General features: G+C 56.2%; 1 protein-coding gene and 1 long non-coding RNA gene across 3 annotated transcripts in view; one reads left to right on the forward strand and one right to left on the reverse strand.

Annotated features, from left to right (window-relative positions):
• The window catches only part of MLPH (melanophilin), a 43,368-nt gene extending 35,680 nt beyond the window's left edge, over window positions 1-7,688 (reverse strand). For both annotated transcript variants that reach the window (XM_040450564.1, XM_040450563.1), the window contains exons 1-2: window positions 7,453-7,688; window positions 3,329-3,459 (exon numbers count right to left, since the gene is read on the reverse strand). In XM_040450564.1, coding sequence (XP_040306498.1) covers window positions 3,329-3,438 — 110 coding nt within the window. In that variant the 5' untranslated portion in view covers window positions 3,439-3,459; window positions 7,453-7,688. The remainder of the gene's footprint in view (window positions 1-3,328; window positions 3,460-7,452) is intronic.
• Window positions 7,689-7,779: 91 nt separating this feature from the next.
• LOC121014376 (uncharacterized) overlaps window positions 7,780-24,535 on the forward strand; it is a 23,216-nt gene continuing 6,460 nt past the window's right edge. The window contains exon 1 of the long non-coding RNA XR_005783184.1: window positions 7,780-8,092. This is a non-coding gene — a long non-coding RNA (uncharacterized LOC121014376). The remainder of the gene's footprint in view (window positions 8,093-24,535) is intronic.

A 24,535-nucleotide genomic window follows, 5' to 3' on the forward strand; every position in this document is an offset into this window, starting at 1 on the left:
TTCTTGGTTTCATAATTCTTCCCCCATGAGCTCTGTTCTGTCAGCCCCTGTGGCGGGCTCCTCCAGCTCTGCCGTCCGTCCAGCCGGCATCTCTTTGGGAGAATGGCAAAGACATCAGAAACCCATCTGAGCGACCCCCGAGCTGCCACCCACCTGGTGGTCATTGGAGGACTGGTTTCTCAGCTCGGCCCATGACTGATTCACAGATCGGAGAACCGGAGTGAGGCATGTTAGCTAACGGCTCTGTAGAACGAGTCCTGGCGTCGGGAACCCGGAGTGTTTATGCTGTGCTGCTTGTAGCATTTCTAAGCAGAATTGCCCGTGTGGGCAGAACTCGAACCCATGGGTTCTGACCTCATGGTGCTCATCACGTCTACCTGCCTCGAGACCTCGCGCCTGGGTCCTACGGCACCCCGGGGTCAGGGGACACTGGAGCAAAGGTTCCTCACGGACAGAAGCAGCTTTAGTCTTTGCGGCATGTTTAACAATGCTGTGAACATCCTGCTTTTGCATTAACATCCTAATTTTGTATTTGAGGCAAAACCATCAAATATGATAAGAAATGTAAAAACCTTTCCCTCCCTGCACCCCCTGAAACGACTCTTTACTTCCCAAATGTGATCACCTGCTAGATCCGGCCATGGTAGCACCATTTGGGCGTCCCTGCCCTTGACCTAATGTTACTTGGACACAAACTTTCCACACCGCTGCATGCTCGCATTTCTGGGAGAGACACAACCTCCCACTGCATTAACGTTCCCCGTACAACCTCTCCCTGTCTGATGTCTGATGGGGGATGTTTAAGAAGCCCGTCCCCAACCACAAGGCAGAGACGGAGTAGACACGGCAGAACGGGCCAGTCCCCCAACACGCCCTGCCTCCCACTCCCCACCCTGGCCCTTTCTGAGCAGACGGCTTTGGGCACCTCCTGACGAGGAGACAGGAGGTTGCCCTGACCATAACTGGCCCGGGGACCTGGCCTGAGCTACAGGCTGTGCGCCGGAGAGGGGGTGACACAGCCCACATCCTTGTAGGAGCTTTCTGGTTCTGACAGTGTGGAGAGGTCCCCGGGCCCGTTTCCTCTTTGTGATGCGAAACGACCAAAGGAGTAGGAAGATAAGGAAAGACGGATGTCAGAAGGGACTCACCTTTGTGCAAGAAACACAGGGATTTCTGCAAAACCCACCTCAGCCGTCTAGATGAAGGAGGAGCTGCCCAGCTCATGGGTCTCTGGGAAAGGGGGTGCCTCTTGGGACCTGGCCCGCGGGGTCCTCCCTCTGCTCCCTGGGGAGCTGGGCTCCCCTCCGGTCCCATTTATCTGTGTTTCTGTACACATTTAAAATAAAAGTTGCCAACAGCTGAGCTGCCTGGAGGCAGCGTTTGGTCCCTCCCCGGGGAAGAGGGTGCTGTGAACGGGTAAGGCTGGGCTGGTTTTGCTGGCATAGGCATCGTGGGCCTCGGCAGAGCCAGGCGGCCGGGCCGGGGCAGGTGGATGCAAAGCTCTGACCCCTGCTTGGTACTCGGAAGTCGGGTCAGGTCAAGGCTGGCCACGGGCCCCGGTGTCAGGTCTCATGTGGGTGGGTGAGCGGCTGACAATCCCTGGAGGCCAGCAGGGTGGAAGTGTCTTAGCGACAAAAGCCCAGGGGGTGACCCGGGAGCCCAGGGCAGAATGGAGGGCAGGGGGCTGCACAGAGAAACAGCTGGAAGCCTGGGCAGCACTGACCCGGACCCCTCCCCACAGACCCTGGGGGCACCGATCAGAAACAGGCTTGTTTCTCTTCGTGCCTTGTCTGTTTCTCGTGGCCTTTGTCCCATGTCCGGACCTAGAGTTCCTCCCAGCCCCGGTCTGTCTCTGTCATCTCGGGGGCCCTGCCTTCCCCTCTGGATCCCCTCCTGCGGGGTCTCCTCCTGTCTGGTGCCTAAACACCGGGGGCAGCTGAATAATGCTTCTCCCGCATGAAAAATGTCACGTTCCTGGCTCCCAGGTGTAAACATGTCACCTCACATGGCAAAAGAGGCCATGCCAAGTTAAGGATCTTAGGCGGGAGGTTACCCTGGATTACCTGGGTGGGCCCTGTGTCGTCACGGGTCTGTATAAGGGGCAGAGGGAGAAGGGGAGGAGAGCAGAGTCGGGGGCTGTGGAAGACACCGTGATGAAGGTCCTGAAGACAGGCAGGGCTGGGGGGAGGGGGCTCGGGAAGCTGGAAAAGGCAAGGACACAGACTCTCCCCTGGAGCTTCTAGAAGGAACGCAAACCCGCCGACACCTTGACTGGAAGACTTCTTGCCTCCAGAACCACGGGACATTTGTGCATTTGAAGCCACTAGACTTGTGGCTACTGTAGCGGCCCCAGGAAACAGACTGAATATCATCTACCGGTGACAATGCCACCATCCCTTCTGGGCTCGCGGCCAGCACGCGTGGAGCCCTCTTGTCCGCCGGGCACCCGACAGGCAACCTAACCCCCGTGTCCGAACCCTCTCCTGGTTTCCCCCAGACCTGCTCCACCTCACTGCACCCTCCGGGTCACTCAGGCCACGAGTCGCCCTCGTCACCCCCACTTGCAGTCGTGGGCAGACTGGCTGGTTCTGCCCTCCCAGTACATTTGGCTGGCACACTTGGCCGGTACGTTTGGCCGGTACACTTGGACAGCACAGAGCCCGGGGGCCCACAGCTGGCAGGGCAGAAGCCGGCTCTCGCTGCGGCCTTGCCCCTGCCTGCGCTGCTCTCTCAGACACGTCCTTGCTCCCCGCCTCGCCAGGAGTCCTTGCCCCCGTGTCTCCTCGACAGGCCTTCCAGCCACACGGACACCAGGAAAGTCTCGTAAGCAAGCACACAGCACAGCTAAGCCTTAGAGGTGGGGGAGGAGTAGATAATGGCAGAGGGTGTTGGCTCAGTCCATGGCCACCCATTGGGGGATAGGGTCCCCCCCCCCCCCCCCCCCCCGGCAAAGAAAGACAAACTCAGCCTCGATGCTAAAACCCCTCCAGCCTGACATCCGGGTGTTTCCGTATTTTATCACCTTCACCTTGCCCTGCCACGGTTGAAGCATCTCCTGGCTCAGGAGACGGGACCCGAAGCTGGACCAGGATGAACTAAAAGTATTCAGAGCACAGTGGGATGCACCAGAATGCAGGCTGGGGAGTCGGATCCCCTCACTTTAATTATGAGGAAACTGAGCCCAGACAGCAGGACGTTTCCCAGCGTCTGGCTTCCCATCCGGTGTCCTGCCCCCCGAGCATCCTGCTGTCTGCTCACCCCCAGCGTCCCGGGGAGGCCCCCCCATCCAGGGGACACCGGAGGGACGGGCTCGGCCTCATACACTCACCCCAGCCTTTCCTCTTCTTTCCTTCTCAGATCAAAGTCCCGCTGAACCACTTCCCAGATGTGCTTGGCCTCGTCGTCCGTGAGCTTGGAAAGATCCAGTTTTTTCCCCATCTCTGCCTGTCAGGATCACACCTGGAATAAGACAGGATAGAAATAGACTCTGATTTGTTTCACAGGGGGTTAATTATGACACGTGACCATCACCCAGGCAGCATCTAAAATGAAAATTTCCTCAGAGGTCCTATGGCGCTCAACTAAGAGATTCCCTGACTTGTGCCTTAAATTGGTGAAAAATAATTTACTAATTAAAAAAATGTTTTAACGTTTACTCATTTTTGAGAGACAGAGCGCAAGCGGAGAGGAGGACAGAGAGGGGGACGGAGAGGGGGACGGAGAGGGAGACACAGAATCCAAAGCAGGCTCCAGGCTCCGAGCTGTCAGCACAGAGCCCGATGCGGGGCTCGAACTCGTGAATCGCGAGAACATGACCTGAGCTGAAGTCAGACACTCAACCAACTGAGCCACCCAGGCACCCCAATTTCTTAAAATTTTTTTTGCACCAAACCCTCAGTATTTCCACCCTCAAGCACAATGCTGGCTGTGAATGGTGCATCCAGAAGTCGCCCTGATATGCCAGAGTCATTCAGACTATATTCACTTATGGTTGAATTTAGATTTTGGGCAAGAAAATGTGAAAACAAAATTCACTGCTGTTTCCCTAGAACCCATAGTTTCTGGTTTTTAAAAACCTGGATGAAAAAGTTCTTTTTTGATAGATGACTGAAGTTTATTCCTTTTTTTTTTTTTTGCCATTTTTGAAAAAAAAAATTGTATCATAAGAAGCACATTCATTGAAGCTCTGTTTTCAGAGCAGATGAGAGAGCTGTGACTGTCAGCTGACTAGTTCCCACTCTGTCTCCTCTCTGAAGGGACACAATTCCGGGCTTCCTGGAAGACGGTGAGGGGTGAGGCAGCAAAGCAAAACAAAAGGAAAGTAGCACGCTTTTCGCACCTAAGTATCTTAGAGCATGGTCAGTGGCCGGTCAGCGGATGGACGGGAGGCCACTACTTAGTCAAGAGTTGCCCCCTCAGCCCCAGAGGCTGGGGACGTGTCTCCCCCAAGCCCCCTTCCCCACCTGTTCCTTCTTTCTGAAGCTTCTTGCTCGTAACGATGGCTTGGTTTCCCAGCTTGGATAGCAAAGATCACCAAGGTCGGGGGGACCAGATGCATGCTGGACACAGTGGGTCTGGGCACCTGTGGTGAGGGGGGGTGCCTGCGGAGGGGTGAGGCCTCAGGAGCAGCTGAGATGTGAACAGGGGAGACCAGTAGGCAGAGGGTGGCCGGTGGCCCCACCTGCTTCTACAGAAAGTGTGACCTAACACCTTCCAGAACGTGCCAGTCATGACCCTGAGTTTTTAAGGGAAGTGACCTCTGTTCGCTATGCGGCGTTTACTAAAACCAGAGCTGATGTGATAACAGACTTTGAATAACATACACCCGGCATGGCTAAACCAACAACAGGTGCTTTGCTCCCAGTCGGACGTCACCTGAAAGATTTTACTCTGATGCTTAGGTTCAGCTCGGACCCAGCTTCCAGGGGAGCCGGTGGGTGGGGGGGAGAGGGGTACAGGGAGGGGAGGGAAGGAAGACGAAGTCCCAAGTTCAGATTCGCCCGTAGGGAGGCAGTGGCGGGAAGGGGGCAGGGGGTGGATCCCCAGGGGAGCGTGTTCCCAGCATGGCTAGGGATTGAGGGCCAGTGGCCCACGACACAGGTCTTTATCTACTGTGACCGAATCTTCCCATGTAGTGAATTAATGACATGGAGAGGCTTTTCATGCTTTTTGAAAACTATGTTTAAAAAGTTACCTTAAATTGAACGGAGAGTATGTTTGACCTTAGCGTTTAAAACGCACATCCCACAAGTCCCTGTCGTCCCGAGCACCCGCCCTGGCTTGGCTCCGACTGGGACACAGATGCGGGCTGTCCCTCAGCCAGACACAGCCACACTGTGGGACCCCCCCCCCCCCCCCCGCCCTGGGCTCATTGGAGGGGATGGCCTTTCAGCCAGCGATCTCCTCTCCCATCACTACACACCGTGCTGGCTCGCCCTGACCCCGATCTGTTCCCGGAACCCCTCCACCCGCAGCAGTCACGGGGAAGCATGAGGGCAGAAGGCTAACGCAGGGGCAGGGTGGTGGGGGGGACCTCCCAGGGCACGTGTGTTGGGGCTGGCGGATTCCACCAGGCTCCTAGTTCTGTCTCAGAGCCTATCACTCCTGGTCACGAGATTCCCAAACGAAATGCTTTCAGTTTTGCCCGTCCCACTGCTCGGATTTAATCACAGTCTTAATCTCTGAGACCGTTAGCCCTCCCGAACCGGTTTGGAGTGACAGTGGAGAAAAGCCATTAGGGCAAGGAGGTTGACCAGTTGCAAGGACAGCGGAATGGGTCTTATAAAGTGGATACCCCAGATGCAGACCACTGAATTTCGATGGTGTGTCCGTCTCTGTCTGCTAAAGAACTGAGTTCACGTTCTGGCCAAATCAAAGGGAAGTCCGGGCCCGGGGTTCCGCCCACACGACACTTGGCTTGACCACCTCTGGGGTCAGCTGCCCTCGGAGCCTTGGAGCACAATGGCGATTGGGAGTGGTCACCCGCCTGAGCGAATAAAACTGGAAAGCAAGTCAAAGTTTCTCAGCAAATGCCCAGCTAACAAAGGCAGGAGTGCTCCCTGACTCACGGTCAAGGCTGAGCTGGTGCGTCTGCTGATAAAGGTGCAGGCACGTTCCTGAGCGCAGGTGGAGGTGCCCACTCGGGGGCCCCGCGTGTTAACCTTGTCTGTCTCTCAGCACCACCCTCACGCTGGCTGGTGTCGTTACTCCCGCGGGCAGGACTTGCTGTCCATTTGCAGCCACCAAAGCCCCAGCCCTCGTCGGCTGCAAAGTGGCGCATTTCCATCCAGAAGCTTCCCCCGACCCCTGCTCAAGGGGCACCAGGCACAAGTTGCCCCAGCAGCAACCGCGCTGGGTGGCACTCTAGCTTTGCCTGCCCACCTGCCCGTCCTCTCTGCTCTCTCAGGTCCCTGGGAAGTCGTTGGCAATCCTCATGTATACCCGGACGTGGGTTCTGCATGTCCGGCTGAAGCCTCAGCTCTAGTGTCCACAGCAAGCACGGGTCCCAGGGCGAGGCTGTGGGAGAGGACAGGGCCAGGAGCCGGGAGCCGGCTTCCTGTCTCAGTTCAGGCACGAGCTGGCCTCCTCCCTGGGCCTCAGCTCTGTGGGCTCCACAGCCATGACCGGTGCCTGCCACGGGCTAGTGGGCCTCACCTCCCCCACCACCATTGCAACCTCTCAGAAGGAAAGAAGATTTTTACAAAACACACCACATAGAAAAAGAAAATGTAAAAGCCCGACCCAACTGAAAATGGAGTTTTCAACATCTGCTTAAGGTTAGTAGGAAACCGGGGTCCAAGTCTACGGAGCTCTAGTGGATTTCTACGGGAGGCTGAGCTCAGGCCAGGAGCTAATGTCCCATAGTGGGACCAGGGCCGGCTACGCAATGTCCATCACCCACGGACCCTTCCCCACATCTCTGCAGCAGGTGGATGGGCGGTGGGGGTGGGTGAGGAGGGGGGCTGTTGGCAAACAGAAGGTGATTTGGTTGTGATAAAGCTGGGGCTTTGCAGGAGCCCAGAGGAAGGCCAGGACCCTTCTCCCATGGCGAAACATCACCCGGTTCTGTGCCCCCAAATCGGCACCGAAGTGCAGAGGTCCGTCTTTGATCAGCTAGCCTCGGGCCCCTGGGCATCCAGCCTTAAGTCTCCTGGGCTGACCACAGCCTCAGCCCCACTGGCACGCGGACCCGCGGCAGGGCTCTGGGTGAAACCACTCTTTTGTCCAAAACGGGCTGGCTGAGAACCCAGGCGGGTCTGATCAGGGTGGAAAGGGAGGCCCGGGTTTGGTGGAAAGGGAGCGCCCCACCCCCCCCTCACTAGCCGGGACAAAGACCGGGGAGCCGCTGGGGTCCGGTGGGGCTGCACAGGTCAGCGCAGACTCTCCCTACGCCCAGTCCCCAGTCCTGGGCGCCACACCGGCCTCCACATGCCCCCTTCTGACGGCACTCACCGGTTCCTTTCTAGGGGTGTGCAGGCCCTGGCCCGGCCCCCGGGGCTGCTCTTTCCGGTCCTCCCAGGGAAAAGAAGGCGACAAGACAGGGTGTCGGGTCCGGGCACACTGGGGCGAGGCGGTATAGTCGGGGCCAGGCGGGGCGTTGAGCGCAGGGGGCCAGGCAGGGCGCGGGGCGCCGGGCACGAGGCACCTGACCTGCAAGGGTGGCCGGGCTCGGACCACAGCCGGGTGGGGCCCGCCTGGGTCACGAGGGCCGAGCCCCGCCCCGCCCCGCCCAGCTCCGGGTGCGCCTCCGGGTGCCGCGCGAAGGGCGCAGGCGCTGAAGGCGCAGGTGCAGAGGCTCGCCCCGGACTCCGCGCCCCAAGCCACCCTCCGGGACAAAGGTGGCGGCGGGGAGGGGGTTGAGCCCACACCGGGAGTTGCGGCGACTCTGCCGGGGCGACGCGGCTGCGGCGGCCCGGCCCTGGGCGCCACGACCCGCTTGTCTGAACGCGCCCTCGGAGCGCGCGGGACTTTGAACTGCCATCCCAAAGCTGCAGGCGAACGCAATTTACTCCGGTTTTACCGGTGGGCGAACTGAGGCTCAGGAAAGAGCCTTACCGTAAAGCCACCCCCTAATAAATGGGAATGCCAACTGGTAAGCTGGACCGGGGGCCCAGGGCTTCGTCGCGCGGGTCCTGTGCCTCTGGCCGCCCTCCATCCTGCCCGGCCTCGGGGCGCGGCTGGGCCGGGAAGCCCACAGCGCCAGGAGCCCCGCGCGGGGAGCGCACCCGGGGCTTTGCCTACCGAGGACAGTCCCACGGGTCGCACAGCCGCGGCTGGGGGCGGAGGCAGCAGACGGGGCGCGCAGACCAGGCGAGGTGCCTTCGGAGGACGCAGTGGAGGGGACCCCTCCTCCGAGCTCCCCTCACCCTCCCCGCCAGGACCCCGCGAGCGCGCTCAGGGGCGCTTCGAGTTCCGGTTCCAAGCGCCGCCACCAGCCCCGGCCCCCGCCGGTCCTTGGGAACTCGCGGGGACAATTAGGGAAGCTCCCAACTTCCCGCTGTCTTCCAGAGTTGGGCGCATCAGAGCGCTCCCCCCACTCCACCGTCTCTCTTATCCTTAAAAAATTCTGAAACGAAAAGTACACCGCCCCCTGCGCCAGGAAGTACCTTTGAAACTCAGTTTCCTTATCTGCGAAATGGGGGTAGGATGAGTAATAGATACAGAATGGATGCAGTTGGGTGGACAGATACTATCGTCTCCATACAGAAGAGGAAACTAAACCTTGTAGGAACACTGGGAAGTCACATTAGGTATGATTCGTAAGGAGTTTTCAGAAGCCACACATTGCGACCCCGGTTAGAGTGGTTGGTTACCTGGCTGTGCCCACGAAGCACCGCAAGTGAATTTGGGTATTTCAGGCGCTTGGGCTCCGTTAGGATAGGAACCCTCCCCAAACATGATCAACTGGTGTGGGGGGGGGGGGGGGGGGGCCCCCCCCGAGGGGCGGCGTGGGGGGGTGCAAACCCTGGAAATAATTGCAACTTACAAGCCAGTTTCCACAGCCCACATGAGCCGGTTCTTAACGTTTTTCGTTTCCTTACCACGTATTTTGCTATTTCTTGTAAAGTGAATAAATCCTTTAAAAGTTGGCATGGGGACTGTGAGTTCCTTAAGGGCAGGAGGGTGTTTTTTTCAATGTTATTTTTTATACTTTATTTTAATGGGTGGGTTTTTAAAAATGCACAGTAGTGATACTTGGTGACACATGATAAAGAGTCGTGGTAAAGGACATAAACGGCATAAAGTGAAAAGTCAGATTTGCCCCTGTTTCTGCTCCCGACCCCGCTCCCCAAAGGCAATTATTGCTAATGGTGTCTTGTGTATTGTTCCAGAATTACTGTGGTTGTGGGAAAGGACATAGACTCTGGATCCAATTGCAAGATTGGACCCCCAACTGGGTGTATTCCCTTCTAGCTGTGATGTCCTGGGCATGTTATTCCCCACCCCCCTCGGGGAGCTCACTTCTCCGTCTACATGGTGGGGATAACAATGGGACCCACATAGTCGGTGGTTCTGAATCAATATACAGAAAGCGCTTGGATGATACCTGCCACATGGTGAATATTTGGTAAATATTGACTGCTACTGCTATAGACCCAATTCATTCTTTAAAAAAAAATTTTTTTTAACATTTATTCATTTTTGAGAGACCGAGAAAGACAGAGTACCAGTCGCGGAGGGGCAGAGAGAGACACACACACAGAATCCGAAGCAGGCTCCAGGCTCTGAGCTGTCAGCACAGAGCCCGAGGCGGGGCTTGAACCCACAAACTGTGAGATAATGGCCTGAGCCAAAGTTGGGTGCTCAACCGACCGAGCCACCCAGGTGTCCCCCAAATTCACTCTTTTTAATTGTTGCAGAGTATTCATTGCATGAGTTTATCGTAATTATTTTACCATTCTCCTATTGATGGACAGCCAATGTTTGATTTTTTGCAATGTAAAAAATTCTGTCATGTAGATATTGTAGACAATACATCATATCATTGACATATTTATAATGATACAAAATATTGTACATACATACATATCATGGTACATACATACTTATACCTATATATTTATGGAATAAAATCCTAAAATTGAATCGTGGAGTCAAAGAATGTATGCAATTTTTACAAGGAAACTCTAGAATTAAAATATTTTTAATGTAGAAACAATCTCAAAATTAGAGAAATTTGCAACTATCGCACAAAGATCTCCTCCCCTCCATTTGTGAGTTGATGACATGATTTTTCTTTAGTCTGTATTTTATACAAACAAGGGCAATTTCCTCCCAAAATGGTCTAACCGGCAAAATCATGATCCATTGCCGTATCTCCTCACGAGAACCCTTCCAAATTTCGCCAGTCGTCTCAATAATATCCTTTGGAGCGTAGGATCCAGTTGAGAATACCTTGATTTCCTACTTTAGCTATTTAGGGGAAACCAGGAGAGGACAGGGAAGCAAAGAGAGAGAGCTCAGAGTGGCGCTTGGTGAGTTCTGACCGAGATCTTGGGGCTCGGTTGTTTGTCCTCACCCAACATTCTTGCCTTATCTGGGCCTCACCTTTGGGACTCCGCCCACCCCTACCCCTTCCCAGCTTCTCAGGGCTCCCAGCGTGCCCTTGGTGGTACCCTCTGGATCCCTGACATTTTGCTCCTGCCCCTGTGACTATCCTTCCTTGTTCACTTGCTTGGGGCTGGCTTTCTCCTTCTCAGCGCTCTGTGGTTCGATCCTATCTCTTGGTCGATCGATTGATCGATTGACGGAGTTGACCAACGATGTCCTGTTCGTTTCAGGTGTACGACACAGGGATTCTACAATTCTATGCATGATGCTGTGCTCACCACGTAAGTGAAGTTATCACCTGACCCCCTACAAGGCTATTACAATAGTGTGACTGTACCCCCATCCCCGTGACTAACTTATTTTCTAACTGGACATTTGTACCTCTCACTCCCCTTCCCCCTTGGCCCATCTCCCTATCCCCTCCCCTCTGGCAACAACTAGTTTGTCCTCTGCCTTTGTGAGTCTGTTCCTGTTTTGCTTCTTCATCCGTTCTGTTTAGATTCCGCATCTGGTGAAAGCACATGGTATTTGTGTCGTGCTGTCTGACTGATGTCCCTTAGCATAATACCCTCTAGGTCCATCCGTGTTGTCACAAGTGGCAAGCTGTCATTCCTTTTTGTGGCTCGTTGTCTACACCACCTTGCAGAAATCCATCTCAAGTCTTGATGGGCACTTGGGTTGCTTCCGTATCTTGGCTATTGTCGATAATGCTGCAGTAAACTTAGGGGTGCCTGTATCTTTCTGAACTAGGTTTTCTGTCTCTTAGAGACAGAGAAGGGGCGGTGCATACCTGAGGTCACACAGTGGGTTAGGAACAGCTTACCTCTCTAGCAGTGAGCTGCTCACCGAGCCATCAGACTCTTCTGCAATCTGGTTGATGGGTGGACACCAGAGGGCAGTAGAGGCCTCCTCCCCACCCCCTTGTCTTAGGGGTGGCTGTCTGGAGACCCTGCCTTTGCTGGGACGTTGGGGCAGGCATGACAGGCAGGGAAGCATTAGGGTCTGGGCCATTCCTGCAGGAAGCTCAACATGGAAGACGGCCTTCAGAAAAGGATCCTTGAATTTCACAGTTGGGGAGACCCCGCCTCTCCAGGGCAAGAGCCACGCAGGCAAGTTTCGCTGAAGCCTGGGCTTGGGCTGAGCCTGATCTCTGCTCATAGATAGGGGGCTCCAGGGGGAAGGAGGTCCGCGGCCTACCAGGGAGCACCCTACAGCATCTCCGAGGTGGCAGGGTCCAGGATTTGTGCTGAAAGGCTGGCTGTGCCCAACCCACAACCCTCTCCCGGGTCCTCTAGCTTGCTGCAGGCAGCCGTTAAAATCCTTCCCTCGCTCTCCCCTGTCTAAATCCTCTGGGCCAGGTCAGCATCGGGTTAGCAAGAGGCAACTGAATTTTGGAGGTGAACTTACGGGAAGCTGAACGCATACGAAACAGGGCCCCAAACCCCAGCCATGTCCAGGAAACCACCTGTATGTTACAGGAAAACATGTTCTCATCAGGTACCGAATGACTTCATTTTTCTTTTACGAATCTGAGAAGTTGGGGAAAATCCCATTTTTTGAAAGCACTCTTTGGGCTCTGTGGTTGTGGGGACCGGGCAGGGAATCACTTCGAGGCAGTGTCACCTGACCCTGCTTCAGTCAGCTCTTCAGTGCACAGGGCCCCGTGACTGCCCCCCATCCCCCACATTTGGGGACACACACTGACCCTGACCTCTGTGACACACCTGTTTGCTGTCTCCGAGCTGTCCGGCCCGCCCCCCCTTGTTCTCTGAGCTCCAGCCCTGGATGGCTCCCCTCCCCTCCCCTGGTCTGGTCTTTCTCCCTTTTTCATTCCTAGCTCAACACCCCTCCCTCTGAAAAGCATTTTCTGAGCATCCAGCCCTCCCCACATGGGGTGCCCTTATTCCCTGCACGTTCCTGCAGAACCACCCCAATGTAGTTTACCTGCCATGTGTGTGGGGACCTGGCTCACGTCTGGACTCTCCCGCTCCAGTCTCTGAGGGTACTAGGACCGGCATGTTCACTCTGATGTGCCTTGTGCGCAGTAGGTCTTTGAGAACTATTTGTTGAATAAACCGGTAGTCAGAATGATGTTTTAGCGATGTCCTTGATTTTTAAGAAAGATTTTATTTAAATTCCGGTGAGTTAGCCTACAGCGTAATATCCGTCTCAGGTATGCAATGTAGTGATTCGACACTTTGCTACAATACCCGGTGCTCATCACGACAGGTGCACTCCCTAAACCCCAGCACCTGTTTCCCTGATCCCCGCCGACCCGCCGACCCCCACACCTCCCCTCTGGCAACCAGCAGGGTGTTCTGTGTGGTTAAGAGTCTGTTTCTTGGTTTGCCTCTCTCTCTTCTTTCCCCCCTGTGCTCATTTGTTTAGTTTCTTAAATTCCGCATGTGAGTGAAATCAAATGGTATCTGTCTTTCTCCGACTTATTTCACTTAGCGTGATACCGTCCAGTTCCATCCGTGTCGTTGCCGATGATGATGCCTTGGTTGTTAACTTTGACTGATGGGCATTTTCCAAACAGAGATCTGCCCCTACCACCCAGTGCCCACGGCGCCCTCCTGGGGAAAGGGGTCTGCTGGGAAGGGGCCGACATTCTCCTCTTGCTTCTGCCGCCCCCCCTCCCCCCCCTCCCCGCCGGCCCTTATAGTGTTGGGAGATCCCGGGCCCCAACCCAGCTCAGCCTCCTCCTCCTCTATCTTGAGTTGGGCCGAGTTCGTCCTTGCTTTCTCTCCCCAGGAAGGAGGTCAGAGGGCAAGAAACAGTTTCCTTCTACCCAAAGCTGGACAGGATTTCATTTGCCTGTTCCTACCCTGTGTTCAAGGGCTCAGAAACGTAGGATTCGCAAATTCATTTAGGCAATACGCTTTTCCTCATCGGAACACGTAAGGAATTAGATTTTGATATTGCTGAGAGGAAGCTCTAAGCAGCCAGAGAGGCCCAGGCCGAAGAGAGAGACAAGTCGCCCGAGGAACGAAGCCCGTGACTCTAAAACCGTCAGACCACTCAGGCTTTCGGGGTTCTGGAGGCTTCAGGTCATGTGAGGCACGGGCCAGGGAACACTTGCCTTTCCCTGGACGAGCTTAGTTAGGGGCTTTCGCTACCAGGGGTTCAGGCCCGGAGCAGAAATGGTTCGAACGGAAGGGAAAGAATCCGGGCCATATGGTTGCATGCTCTATCTCGTGCCAAGACCCCCTTCCGCAGGGAGGAGGGCCGGTCCTCCCTGAAGATCCGCCGAGTGCCGGGCAGCGTGGGTGCCTGACCACGCGCGTCTCCTGTGCGGGGCGCCTGCTGGCACCACCTGGGCTGAGGAGGTGAGGAAGCCCAGACGCCGGGCCAGTTGTCACCATCGGAGAGGGGAGACCAGATTGAAGCGCAGCCTGGCGGGGCACCAGCACCGCAGCGGAGGCCACCTGTGCCCGGGCAGCGCGGCCAGAGGAACAGACCCGGACGTCAAGCCAGAGCCCCTCTGCGGCTCACCTGCCGGAGCAAAGCTCGGGGGCGGCCTGGGGAGCCCCTGACCATGTACCACGAGGCATCCGGTGGCCGTGACCCCCCCCTTCCCGCGTCACCATGGTTACATCAGGCGCCCCAACTCTCCCCACCCCTTCTTCACGTCCACACTTCGGAGTGACCTAATTTCAGTCTTGACCGCATGAGCTGCGGTTCATACTTCACATTACACTCTTGTAACGAATGTTCCCGAACATCGGCTGTGTGGCTAATCTGTCACCCCCTGGCTCCCCTGAACCGCTGCCCCCGAACCTCCTCAGGTCATCCCGCTGCCAGCCAGCAAGGGCTCCGAGGTCAGGGCCAACCGGAGAGCGAGCCAGAGCCAGGAGCAAGAGCCCCGTGGCCCCTCACCCTGTCCTCCCTCCACTCTGCAGCCCACCCTGTGCCCACTCACCCTCGCCCCACCCTCCCCTATGCCCGTGCTCACCTGTCTTCACGTGAACCAGCCACCTGCACCCCAAAGCCAGTTCAAATGCCCAGCCCCCTCTCCCAGAGCTCCTGCCCCCCAAGCCCAGATGGGCACACTTGTTTCCTGGAACACAGATGTGCCTTCGGTCTGGGGTGGAAACCTGATGCCCACCTGCTTCTGTGCCTTCCCTTTTGTCCTCCACCCTTCCTAAGTTAACCTTCCAAACTGGCTCAGATCCCCCTGCTCAGGAGGGGGCTAGGTCATTGTTTTTGAAATTATAAGTATTATTTTTTAATGTTTATTTATTTATTTTGAGAGAGACAGAGAGAGAGAGAGAGAGAGAAGGAGAGGGAGAATCCCAAGCAATCTTTGCACATTAGTGTGGAGCCCGATAGCAGGGCTCAATCCCATGACCCCGGGATCATGACTGATGGGAAATCAAGAGTCCGACGCTCAACTGACTGAGCCACACAGGCACTCCTGAAATTAGTTTTGTAAATGCAGTTCAGGGTTTCGGAGACACTTGATTAGAATTTTCAGGTATTTAAAGTCATTTAATACATTTAAATGTATTTTATGTAAGTCATTTAAATACAGACCTAATGCAACCTAACCCTAACCCTAACCCTAACCCTAACCCTAATGCAAACCTGAGAAATAAATGGCAAGTACAGGTGTCTCTCAGGACATACTGGGAAAGCCTCCAGGTGATGCTGTTGAAAGAAATCCGTATCTCTTGACACCTTTGGGCAGCCTGTGCTGATAATCAGACCCAGCTTTTAATAGTAAGGGTGCCAGTGGAGGGTTTCCAGATTAAATTCGGGCTGCCTAGTTTAATTTCAATTTTAGGTTAACAGCGAACAGTTGTTTTTTTCCCCAAGTAGAAGTATGTTCTAAATATTTCATGAGACATACTTATTTTTACTAAAATGTTCACTCTTTTTCTGAAATTCAGGTTTCACGGGACAGCTGATACCGATATCTGGCAAATGTGTGCCACAGCTACAGAGGGAATGCCCTGAATAGGTTTTCTGTGGTGCAGCCAGGGCCTTCATAGGGCAGTGGTGGCGTCCTGGGACGGGGACGTTTGGGTGGATGAGTCTGAGTTTGAACACCCAGATTCCCCAGAACGCTCTGAGCGTGAAGAAGCAGACTCTGGTCCAGCTGGTGCCTGGACATCAGCTTCACCCGATGTAGCTGTCCGACAACAGGATGCCATTCTCAAGACCTGTCCCCGTCTGTCCTTCTTTCCTCTAGGCCAGCGACGAGGGCCAGGTCTCAGCGAAGCCCAAGTGAGGAAACAAAATTCCTGCTCTGGGCGTAAACGGCATCTTCACGGATGGGAGCGCAGGTCCTGGCTTGTATATGTCACTGAGCGACAGAAGAAATGTGTGGGGCAGACTGGAAGATAATGAACTGGGTTTATTGATTTGGCAGAGTGTGGCCGTGTCTCAGGATCTGACCTCCCAGCAGGCATACTTGGGAGTTATCCAGATGCTGTAGGTGAGGTGTCGTGCTGAGGCTGTCTCTCTAGAGTGTTGAGAAAGAGCGGAGAGGGTTTGGGGAAGTAGAGATGTGGGAAGGAATCCATCATGTGAGGCTGAAGGCTCTATCACTTGACTATGTTCCCCGGGAGGCCCAGAGGACACTTCTCTCGCCAAGACAGTAAGGAACACGCCTATGAGGAGTGGCTTTGCATTTCTGGGCAACTCAGTACTGGCTGTGCTCAATGCTGTCAATGTTGACAGTAGATTATGCCGTGGAACTTCACTCCCTAGTCTCAAGGGGTGCCAGGATCATCAAACAGAGTTTAGGTGGAGGTGCTCAACCATCAGAGGCAAGGCGGGCAGAGTTGCCATAATGGCAGAAAATCCAGAAAGGCGACCACGGCCCCTTGGCCCATTGGTATCTATGGGGCTGGCTAATAGACCATGGTATTCCTCGGGACGCAAAAGACGAGGCTCCAGCTAGGACATTGCTGGATTGGTCTATGCGGAAGAAGCCAGGAACTAGTAAAAACAGAAGGCTGCTATCAGATGCTGCAATGAAAAATCAGAATCCCCTCCAGTTTCCAGATCGAAACTAGTTTTCAGACCCGGAGCCCGCTGACCCAAGGAGAAGCCGGGCCCCTGGAGGACAGACCTTGCAAGGTCATTACAATATATGCCGTGAATATCCCACATTCCTTCCCCCAGAGGGACCTATGGCTGTTTGGCAGAGTAACTGTGTACTGGGTGAAGGAAGATGCTTGGCCTTAGGAGGGTGACTGGATGCGGACTCTGGGCCGACACTCGTCAGGGAGCCTCCACACCGTCATCAGGAAAGAGGATCCGGAGTGAGTTTGCTTTCACATAGGAAGAAAGGAGCGTCTCCTCTCTGCTGTCTCGGGGCGATCCTAACTCTCTGATCGGCGTCTTCATAGAATCCTCAGGAACCTTGAGCATGCTTGTCCCACGTACTGATGTTTTTCTAATTTGACCTGGCACATCGGGAGCGGCAGGGAGGCTGGCTGCCCGGGTAGGACATGAGTATCGGGAACTCGAAGCAAATCCTGTAAGACTGGGGGAGCGCAACTTTGGGGGGATTTTTAGGGGTCCAGTGATCTAGAGCGTGCTGGGACATGCCTTCTCGGTCACGGCAAGATATTCCCTTCGTGATCCCCACGACAGACACAGAGCCACCAGCATTAGACGCAACTCTGGATTTTGGAGGCAGCAGATGCCTCACGTGGGAATAGGGCTCCAGTCAAGTTAGCAAGTGACCTGGAAGGCCGACAGGTTTGAGCCGGGCTACGAGCACGGGAGGGTGCTGAGCAGGTCCGGGCAGTGGTGCGAGCCTCTCTGGTTGGTCAGGGAACCAGAGGAAGGAAGATGGGAAGATCCGAGACAAGGAGCCACGTGTCTCTCCCAAGATCCAAGATGGGAGTGGGCACCACGTTTGCGTTTTTATCTCAGATCAGTGCTCACCAGAGGCCATGCCCTGCAGAGGAGATGCTGAGCCAGTGGGTGTGCTGGGGATTCATCCTCCGTCAGAGGCCAGCCTCTGTCCCTGGTCACCTGGAGGTCTGCACCGTGGGTCCAGCAGCACGGGCTTCCTCTCGCCAAGGCTGATCTTACTTTATCCGACTGACGATGAGCCCTTTATCCGGAACCATCCCCTGAGAAGACCAGCCAGCCCCGTGGATCTATTTGGGGGTATTTAGTGTGTATTTGGGGGTATTTAGTGGGACCTGGTGAGAGAAGATTTGGAACGTGTGGTTATAAAGGACTTAGGATTTTGATTCTGGGAAAATGATGCTGGACTTCCTTTCCCCGATTCCTCTATTCTAAAAATAACCTGACCCCCTGAAAATGATTTGACTTCACCGTGGACAAAGCATAGGCTGCAAGAAGGTGGAGGCCGGAGATCTCGGGGCCCGAGGAATGATGTTCGCTGGGTTTTCATTTTATCTGGGTGCCAGAAAGACCTGTAGTCAGAACCTCCAACAGGCAGAGATGAAAAAATCTCAAAAAGCCTACTTTCTCTGGCCAAGAGGCTGGGAAAGGGGAACCCAACAGAAACTCAGTGAACAGCCCCAGCCCCGCTCAGCCACCGGGCTGCAGCAGGCCGGCCGATCTGGGAGCAGCCGCGACTGTCCCGGCCCCTCCACAGCCGGACCCCCGGGGGCCCGCCTGCCTGCAGCCGCAGGAGCCATGTGTCTCACTGCCCTCCGCCTGGTGATGTAAGGACACCCGGGCCCAGTGACCTCTGCCCCCGGGGACCACACCTGCAGGGACGGAGCCGCAGCCCCAGCAGCACGGGAAGAATGGAGCAGACCTAAATGACACAGCGTGTGTTCCAAAAACTAAGCCGTCCTTGGAGCTGACGCCCGCAAGTTCGACCTCAACAGAAGCCGGGCGATTATCTGCTGAAATACATTTCGTTGGGATCAAGTCTCCTAACACGATAACCAGAATGTCTAGGACACAGCACGAAATCCCCACCATACCGAGATCCAGGGATGCCTCTGGGACGGGTGGCAGTGACTCCCAGCAGGTGGGAGTATGATCCCACGTGGATGAATCCGAGGTCGGAAGGACCTGAACGCAGTTCAGTTCCTGAACGCAGCTGTCGTAAACATGTTTCATAAATCGGTGTCAGAGAAATGCTTTCATTTCACATCAAGGACAGTCGATTACAAATCATCGGTCTATAAAAACACCAACAGTCCGAATTGGGAGACTGGATGTCACCCTGGCTGTGTCATCTCGGAGGAGAGTGTCAGCCTCACTGTGCTGCAAGGCTGGGGTCGGTTCATTGAGTGTCAGGCGCTCTTCTGTAGGATTTACCCCCGTGGTCACAGTCCATACGCACAGCCTCCCACGAGGAAGGTACCAGAGCTGTCCCCATGTGAGAGGGCACTAAGTGGAGGGGCGGGCATTGTCTAAGATGCACAGTACTTACCAGGTGGAGCAGGAATGCACCTGCCCTACCTTCCTGGCACCTGGCTCCATTCGAGGATTTTAAAGACCCTTAGGAGGGTGCTCCTCACACGGGGACGTCTGTCCTCCCTGCCTCTCCTTCCTGCGTTCTCACCGTGGGTCTGTCTTTGCCGAGGGCTGGACGCATCCTCCAGGGCTGATCCCCGACAGCGGCAGGACTGGCACACAGCCTCCTGCCCCGGATGGCAGCTTGGGGAGGGACAGAGGGAACCCTGCTCTAAAGCGGTGGGCGGGCAGGGGCGGGGCCGTCATCCTCCCAAGGCCAGCTGGCGTGGGGGCCCACACTCCTGCCCGTGGTGGCCTCAGCTTGCCCACATTTAACCCTGGGACTCTTTCCCCAGCTCTGGCGTCTGGGCTCAGAGGGCACAGGCGAGGCTTCAACAGATTTCTGTGCAGTGTGGATGGGTCCCCCTGCGGCTGGAATGAAGGCCCGGTGCTGAGCGATGAGATTTCCATGCAGTGTGGATGCCTTCTCTCACTAGCCCAACTCCCTCCCCTGTACCCACCTCCCCCTCCGGGTACCCTCCCCCAATCCAGGCCTGGCTGGGGCCTCAAGGCTTTCCGCAGGGCCAACAAGCCTCCAGGGAGTTTAACTTCAATGCATAATTAAAGGCAGGGATGTGGTTTCTGCTGGAGGGTGAGCCCCTCACAAGCATGCAGGCGCCCCACCTTCGCACATCTGCCCCTTGGGTGGGACTGCTTGTGGCCCCTGTGGCCCCCAGCCCTGGAGGAGCCCGGCAGCAACAGAGAAACCCCGGAATGCTGACCCTCTGCTCTCCAGTCATTCCTTGTGGACTCCCGGGGGCCCTGACTACTTGGAACACAGGGCCCCCAGCCTCATGCCCTTTTACTGGGAGACTCGTCACAAGCCACACTATTATGGGGGATCAGTGGCGACTAGGACCTGTAAATCCAGAACACTGGACATATTAGGTGGCCCTACTCTTCCTCCCTCCCAATCGTGTGATTCAAAATAAAACCATGGGGCGCTTGGGTGGCGCAGTCGGTTAAGCGTCCGACTTCAGCCAGGTCACGATCTCGCGGTCCGGGAGTTCGAGCCCCGCGTCGGGCTCTGGGCTGATGGCTCAGAGCCTGGAGCCTGTTTCCGATTCTGTGTCTCCCTCTCTCTCTCTCTGCCCCTCCCCCGTTCATGCTCTGTCTCTCTCTGTCCCCAAAATAAATAAACGTTGGAAAAAAAAAATTAAAAAAAAAACAAAACAAAATAAAACCAGACTGGGGCGCCTGGGTGGCTTGGTCGGTTAAGCGTCCGACGTCGGCTCAGGTCATGATCTCACGGTCTGTGAGTTCAAGCCCCGTGTCGGGCTCTGTGCTGACAGCTCAGAGCCTGGAGCCTGTTTCCGATTCTGTGTCTCCCTCTCTCTCTGCCCCTCCCCCGTTCATGCTCTGTCTCTCTCTGTCCCCAAAATAAATAAACGTTGAAAAAAAAAACAAAAAACAAAAAAACAAAAACAAAAAACAAAAACAAAATAAAACCAGACTATAGATAAGTTATGGAAATTTAGCACTGGGCCCTCCAGCCAAGTGGCTTTTTAAAAAAAAAAAATGTTTATTTATTTTTGAGAGACACAGAGAGATAGAGAGAGATCACGAGGGGGACGGGGTGCAGAGAGAGAGGGAGACACAGAATGGGAAGCAGGTTCCAGACTCTGAGCTGTCAGCACAGAGCCTGATGTGGGGCTTGAGCTCACGAACTATGAGATCATGACCTGAGCCGAAGTCAGACGCTTTACTGACTGAGCCACCCAGGTGCCCCCAAGCCAAGTGTTTTTATCCACAGTAGTTACTTGAATGCTTTTTTGTTTTGTTCTGTTTTGTTTTTAATAGCAAATTAAAAAAGAAGTCTCATCTTCCGGTGCCCCTGCCTAGCTGGTTGGTGGTCTAAGTCCCCTTGACTTGGCCCCTCGGAGTCACTTCTCAGCAGGCTGTCGTCTGGGACCTGCTGCTAACTCCATCAACCCCTTGCATCACTTGACTTTTTGATCCCGGAGTGCAGCTAAGGGAGTCCTGGGCCTTCAGAGGGTGGGGGTGGGGGAATGGGCCTTCTGGGATTTCCCTCTGTCCTCAAGTACAGGGTCAAGATCCCCAGCCCAGTGCCTTCACAGCCCCAGGACCTCGAGGCCTGCAGATGCCTCCAGGGACCCACCCACAGCTGCCTGGGGCTGTTCCATTCAGAGCTGTACCCTCTTTCCCAGTCCCAATTAGCAGCTACTTCTAGGAAGACCCAACCTCCAACGACTCCCTTTCTGACCCGAACCACCCCCACCCGGGGAGGCCCGGTCCCTGCCTCCCTCCATGGGGCAGACCCTGGAGGGGCATCCCATCTGGCCACAGCTGTAGGGCGGGGGACAGTGAGTGGGCGGGTGGTCCCGGCGGGCTGGGGGGGGGGGGCTGGAGGGGAGAAGGGGCGAGACGCTATTTCTAATTCTCAGAATGTGAAGGCGTGGGATCTGGGCTTGCCATTTCCCAGGAAACAATGGGAAGCTGGCTGTCTCTGTTGGCAGGTTAGTCATGTCATGGGTTGTGTGGTTTCTGGCGTGGGGCCGGACCACTGTGGCTGTTGGAACATGTGTCCCGGGCTCCAGGCTCCGCTCTATGGAGCGAGGGCTCCGTACAGACTCTGGGAAGGGCTCCTTCTCACTGCCCGATCATGCCCCGCATCTCCTACCTGCGGGGGCTTCCCTGGTGGGTGTGTGTCCTCTGGTGTCGTCAGTCAGCCTAACTAACCCACAGCAAGACTGAGCCGGGGCGGCTCTGGGACCTCTGTCCCCACACCCTAGGTTTTGTGCTGTCTGGTCTCCCCTGCAGGACTTGGTAACCTAAGGGCTCCCGGCCTGAGCACAAAGCCCGGGCTCTCTTATCCTGGCCTCACGGGGGCTCCAGGCTGTGCTCCCCAGGGGCCTCCCTGAGTGCCTTCTCCCTGCCTGCCAGGGGCTGGGCAGGGCACCACTCCCTCTCCAGGCAGAGGTGTAGGTGGAGTTAAGGGAACCAGGGAGGGAGGCTGAGTTGCTCCTGGAGCCGGTCACAGAGAAAGCCATTTGCCACCTTAGGCCTTAAGGAGCAGAGGAGGGAGTGGTTTCCGGACGTGGCTGGCAGAGCCGCTGTGCCTGCAGCACTGTGGGGTAGGGCACAGGGAGGGCCATGAGCAGGGAGGCAGGGGGGTAAGGACCACGGCCTGGCTCCCCGTGCTCCGGGTCCCAGCTGGCGCCCGTCATCGGCTGAGCCCACGCGGAAGCCAGAAGGCAGGGCCTCAGCACGTGTGGGCAGCAGAGGTCAGAGTCTGGGACACACGGCAGGATGCAGGGGGTGGGAGGGCCTCCGGAGGGGCAGACGGGGGTCCTGCACAAGATCGCCCCACGTGGCCCTGGGCTTCTGAGTTCCAGTAACCCTCTCGGTCCCCCCCCGGATCCTCGGGGGCCCTCATGAGCAGTGGCCGGTGAACTGAGAGGTTGCTGCCTGAATCCCAGGCCCCTGACCAGCCTGGCCACGTGAGCTCCCGGGCAGTCACTCTGGGAGCAGCCTCCAGGGCCTGCCCCGGGCCCAGCTGATGGTCACTTGCTCCTGCTACACATCAAGTGACGGCCATGTGATGTTCAGTGGCTCCCAGACTCTGAGCCTTTAAACCACGCACAGCCCTGTGCTCAGTGTCACTTACATGATCTCAGTCCCCACAGCACTCCTGCGGGGGGTAAGCCCTGCTAAACACAGCCCCGTTTTATGGGTCAAGAAACTGAGGCTCGGACAGGATGAGTGCCAGTTAAGTGACTTTCCAGAAGCCACTGGGCAGTGTGGGTGGAGCTGGGGTTCCCACTCAGGCCTGTCTCGGAGCGAGCATGGGCTCCGGGCCTCGGTGATCCTTGGGAAGTTGATGGCTGAAGGCAACTCTACTCATCCCGAATTTGGTGATGATTGGGCCAGGCCCCTGGGCGGGCGTCACCCTGGGCTCCATCAGGCATCAGGACTCCACGTCTGCCTCTCTAATACCCTTCCCTCCAAGACCCTCTTTCCGCTCTCCCACCACAGCCTGACCCGGCCCCAGCACCCGGGGCCTGGAACGTACCCCCTAGAGAGATTCCCAGTGCTGCCCTTACTCATCCCGGCAGCCAAATGACTCACCTCTCTGCTAGGGAGCTTCTGGCACACACATCTCATTAGCCTTCCCTGTTCCCTGGGGCCCTGAGTCCTTCGGCTGCGTGGCCTGGTGCTCCGGGGCTCCGTCCGAGCCCCGCTTTGCACCCCATCCTTGCCACACGCTCAGACGTTGGGCCTGCAGTGCTGAGCCCCCATGCGGGTCTTCCCTCCGCCTCAGGCTGGCGGCAACTCTGGCCTTGGCACGTAGCAGGTGCACGTAGCAGGAGCACCACCCTTCAGGAGCTCGGGAGGGAGAGCAGCACACAGGTCTGACCCTGACGTCTAAGCCAGCCAGTGGCTCCTCCCAGAATGGAGGAAAGAACCAGCGTCCCCAAGGGCCCGTGCCGCAGGAGCCCGATGACTCTGTCCGCCTCTGTCCAACAGCTTCACCGGGCTGGGATCCCGGGCGAGCTTCCTTCTGGGCCTGGGCGCTCTCAGCCCCCACCCTTTAGGGACAGGCTCCCTGGTGCCCGAACAGCAGGCTGGTTTCTGCTGCCCTCTGCTGCCCTCCATTGGCCGGAGTGGGTTACTGAGGCTGACCCTGCACGCCTGGAGCCCCGGGTCGGGTGGGGGGTGCTCGGGATGGTGAGCACAGGTCAAGAGCGACCACACATACTCGGGCCTCAACACCAGCCCCGCGGCATACCCCCATCGGCGTGACGAGCCCATCCGCCCCGACCTGGAGCCCACAGTGAGCCTAAGCAACCCTCCCCACCCACTGTGAGGAGCTTGGGTGGCTGTGAGCCTGCCCATCTGGTCTCCGTTAGGGTCTGAGGCACCTAGAAGAAGGCAGATTTCTCCTGAGCAGACCTAAGGGGCATGCTTTAGTGCTTTAACGTTTAGGCTCTTTTGCTAAATGGCTTGCCACGTCTTTAGGTGTCCAGTTTCAAGTTGCTGGTCTTTGGAATCTTACGTCTCTGCTTGATTTCCCAGGCAGAACGATTTCAGACGTCTGGATGCTAGAGTCAGCAGCGGTTCGGCCAAAAACATCCCCTGTGTCAAATCTGGAACCACGTCTGCCAGCCTGGGAAGTGAGCCTCTTGGGAGAGCTTCCCCAGTCAGGTGGTGAGAGCCCCTCAGGTGCATCTGTGTGTCCCTGCACACGAGTGCAGAGCCCTGGTGGGGCAGCCGGGGCCGCTCTGTCCCCAGTGCTGCTCAGATTTGGGCACTCGTGCCCTCTGCCACCATCAGACAAGGGGGGCTGGGAGCTGAGCAGAAGCTTACTTGTGAAGACGAGTTGCTTCCACAAGACCCAGAGAAGGTAACAGAATTCCATAGTCATGCCTCTTTCAGATCTCGTGGGAAGCATTTCTAGTACTCTCATGTGTCCTTTACTTTGGTTCCTTTCCTTTGGTACTGTGAGTGTTGATCAAAGCTGACTCCCTGCTTCTGGCCTTTCTAAAGATTTCCCCCCACG

The sequence above is a fragment of the Herpailurus yagouaroundi genome, unplaced genomic scaffold, assembly GCF_014898765.1.
Source record: "Herpailurus yagouaroundi ecotype Mexico unplaced genomic scaffold, PumYag 202, whole genome shotgun sequence".
Lineage (NCBI taxonomy): Eukaryota > Metazoa > Chordata > Mammalia > Carnivora > Felidae > Herpailurus > Herpailurus yagouaroundi.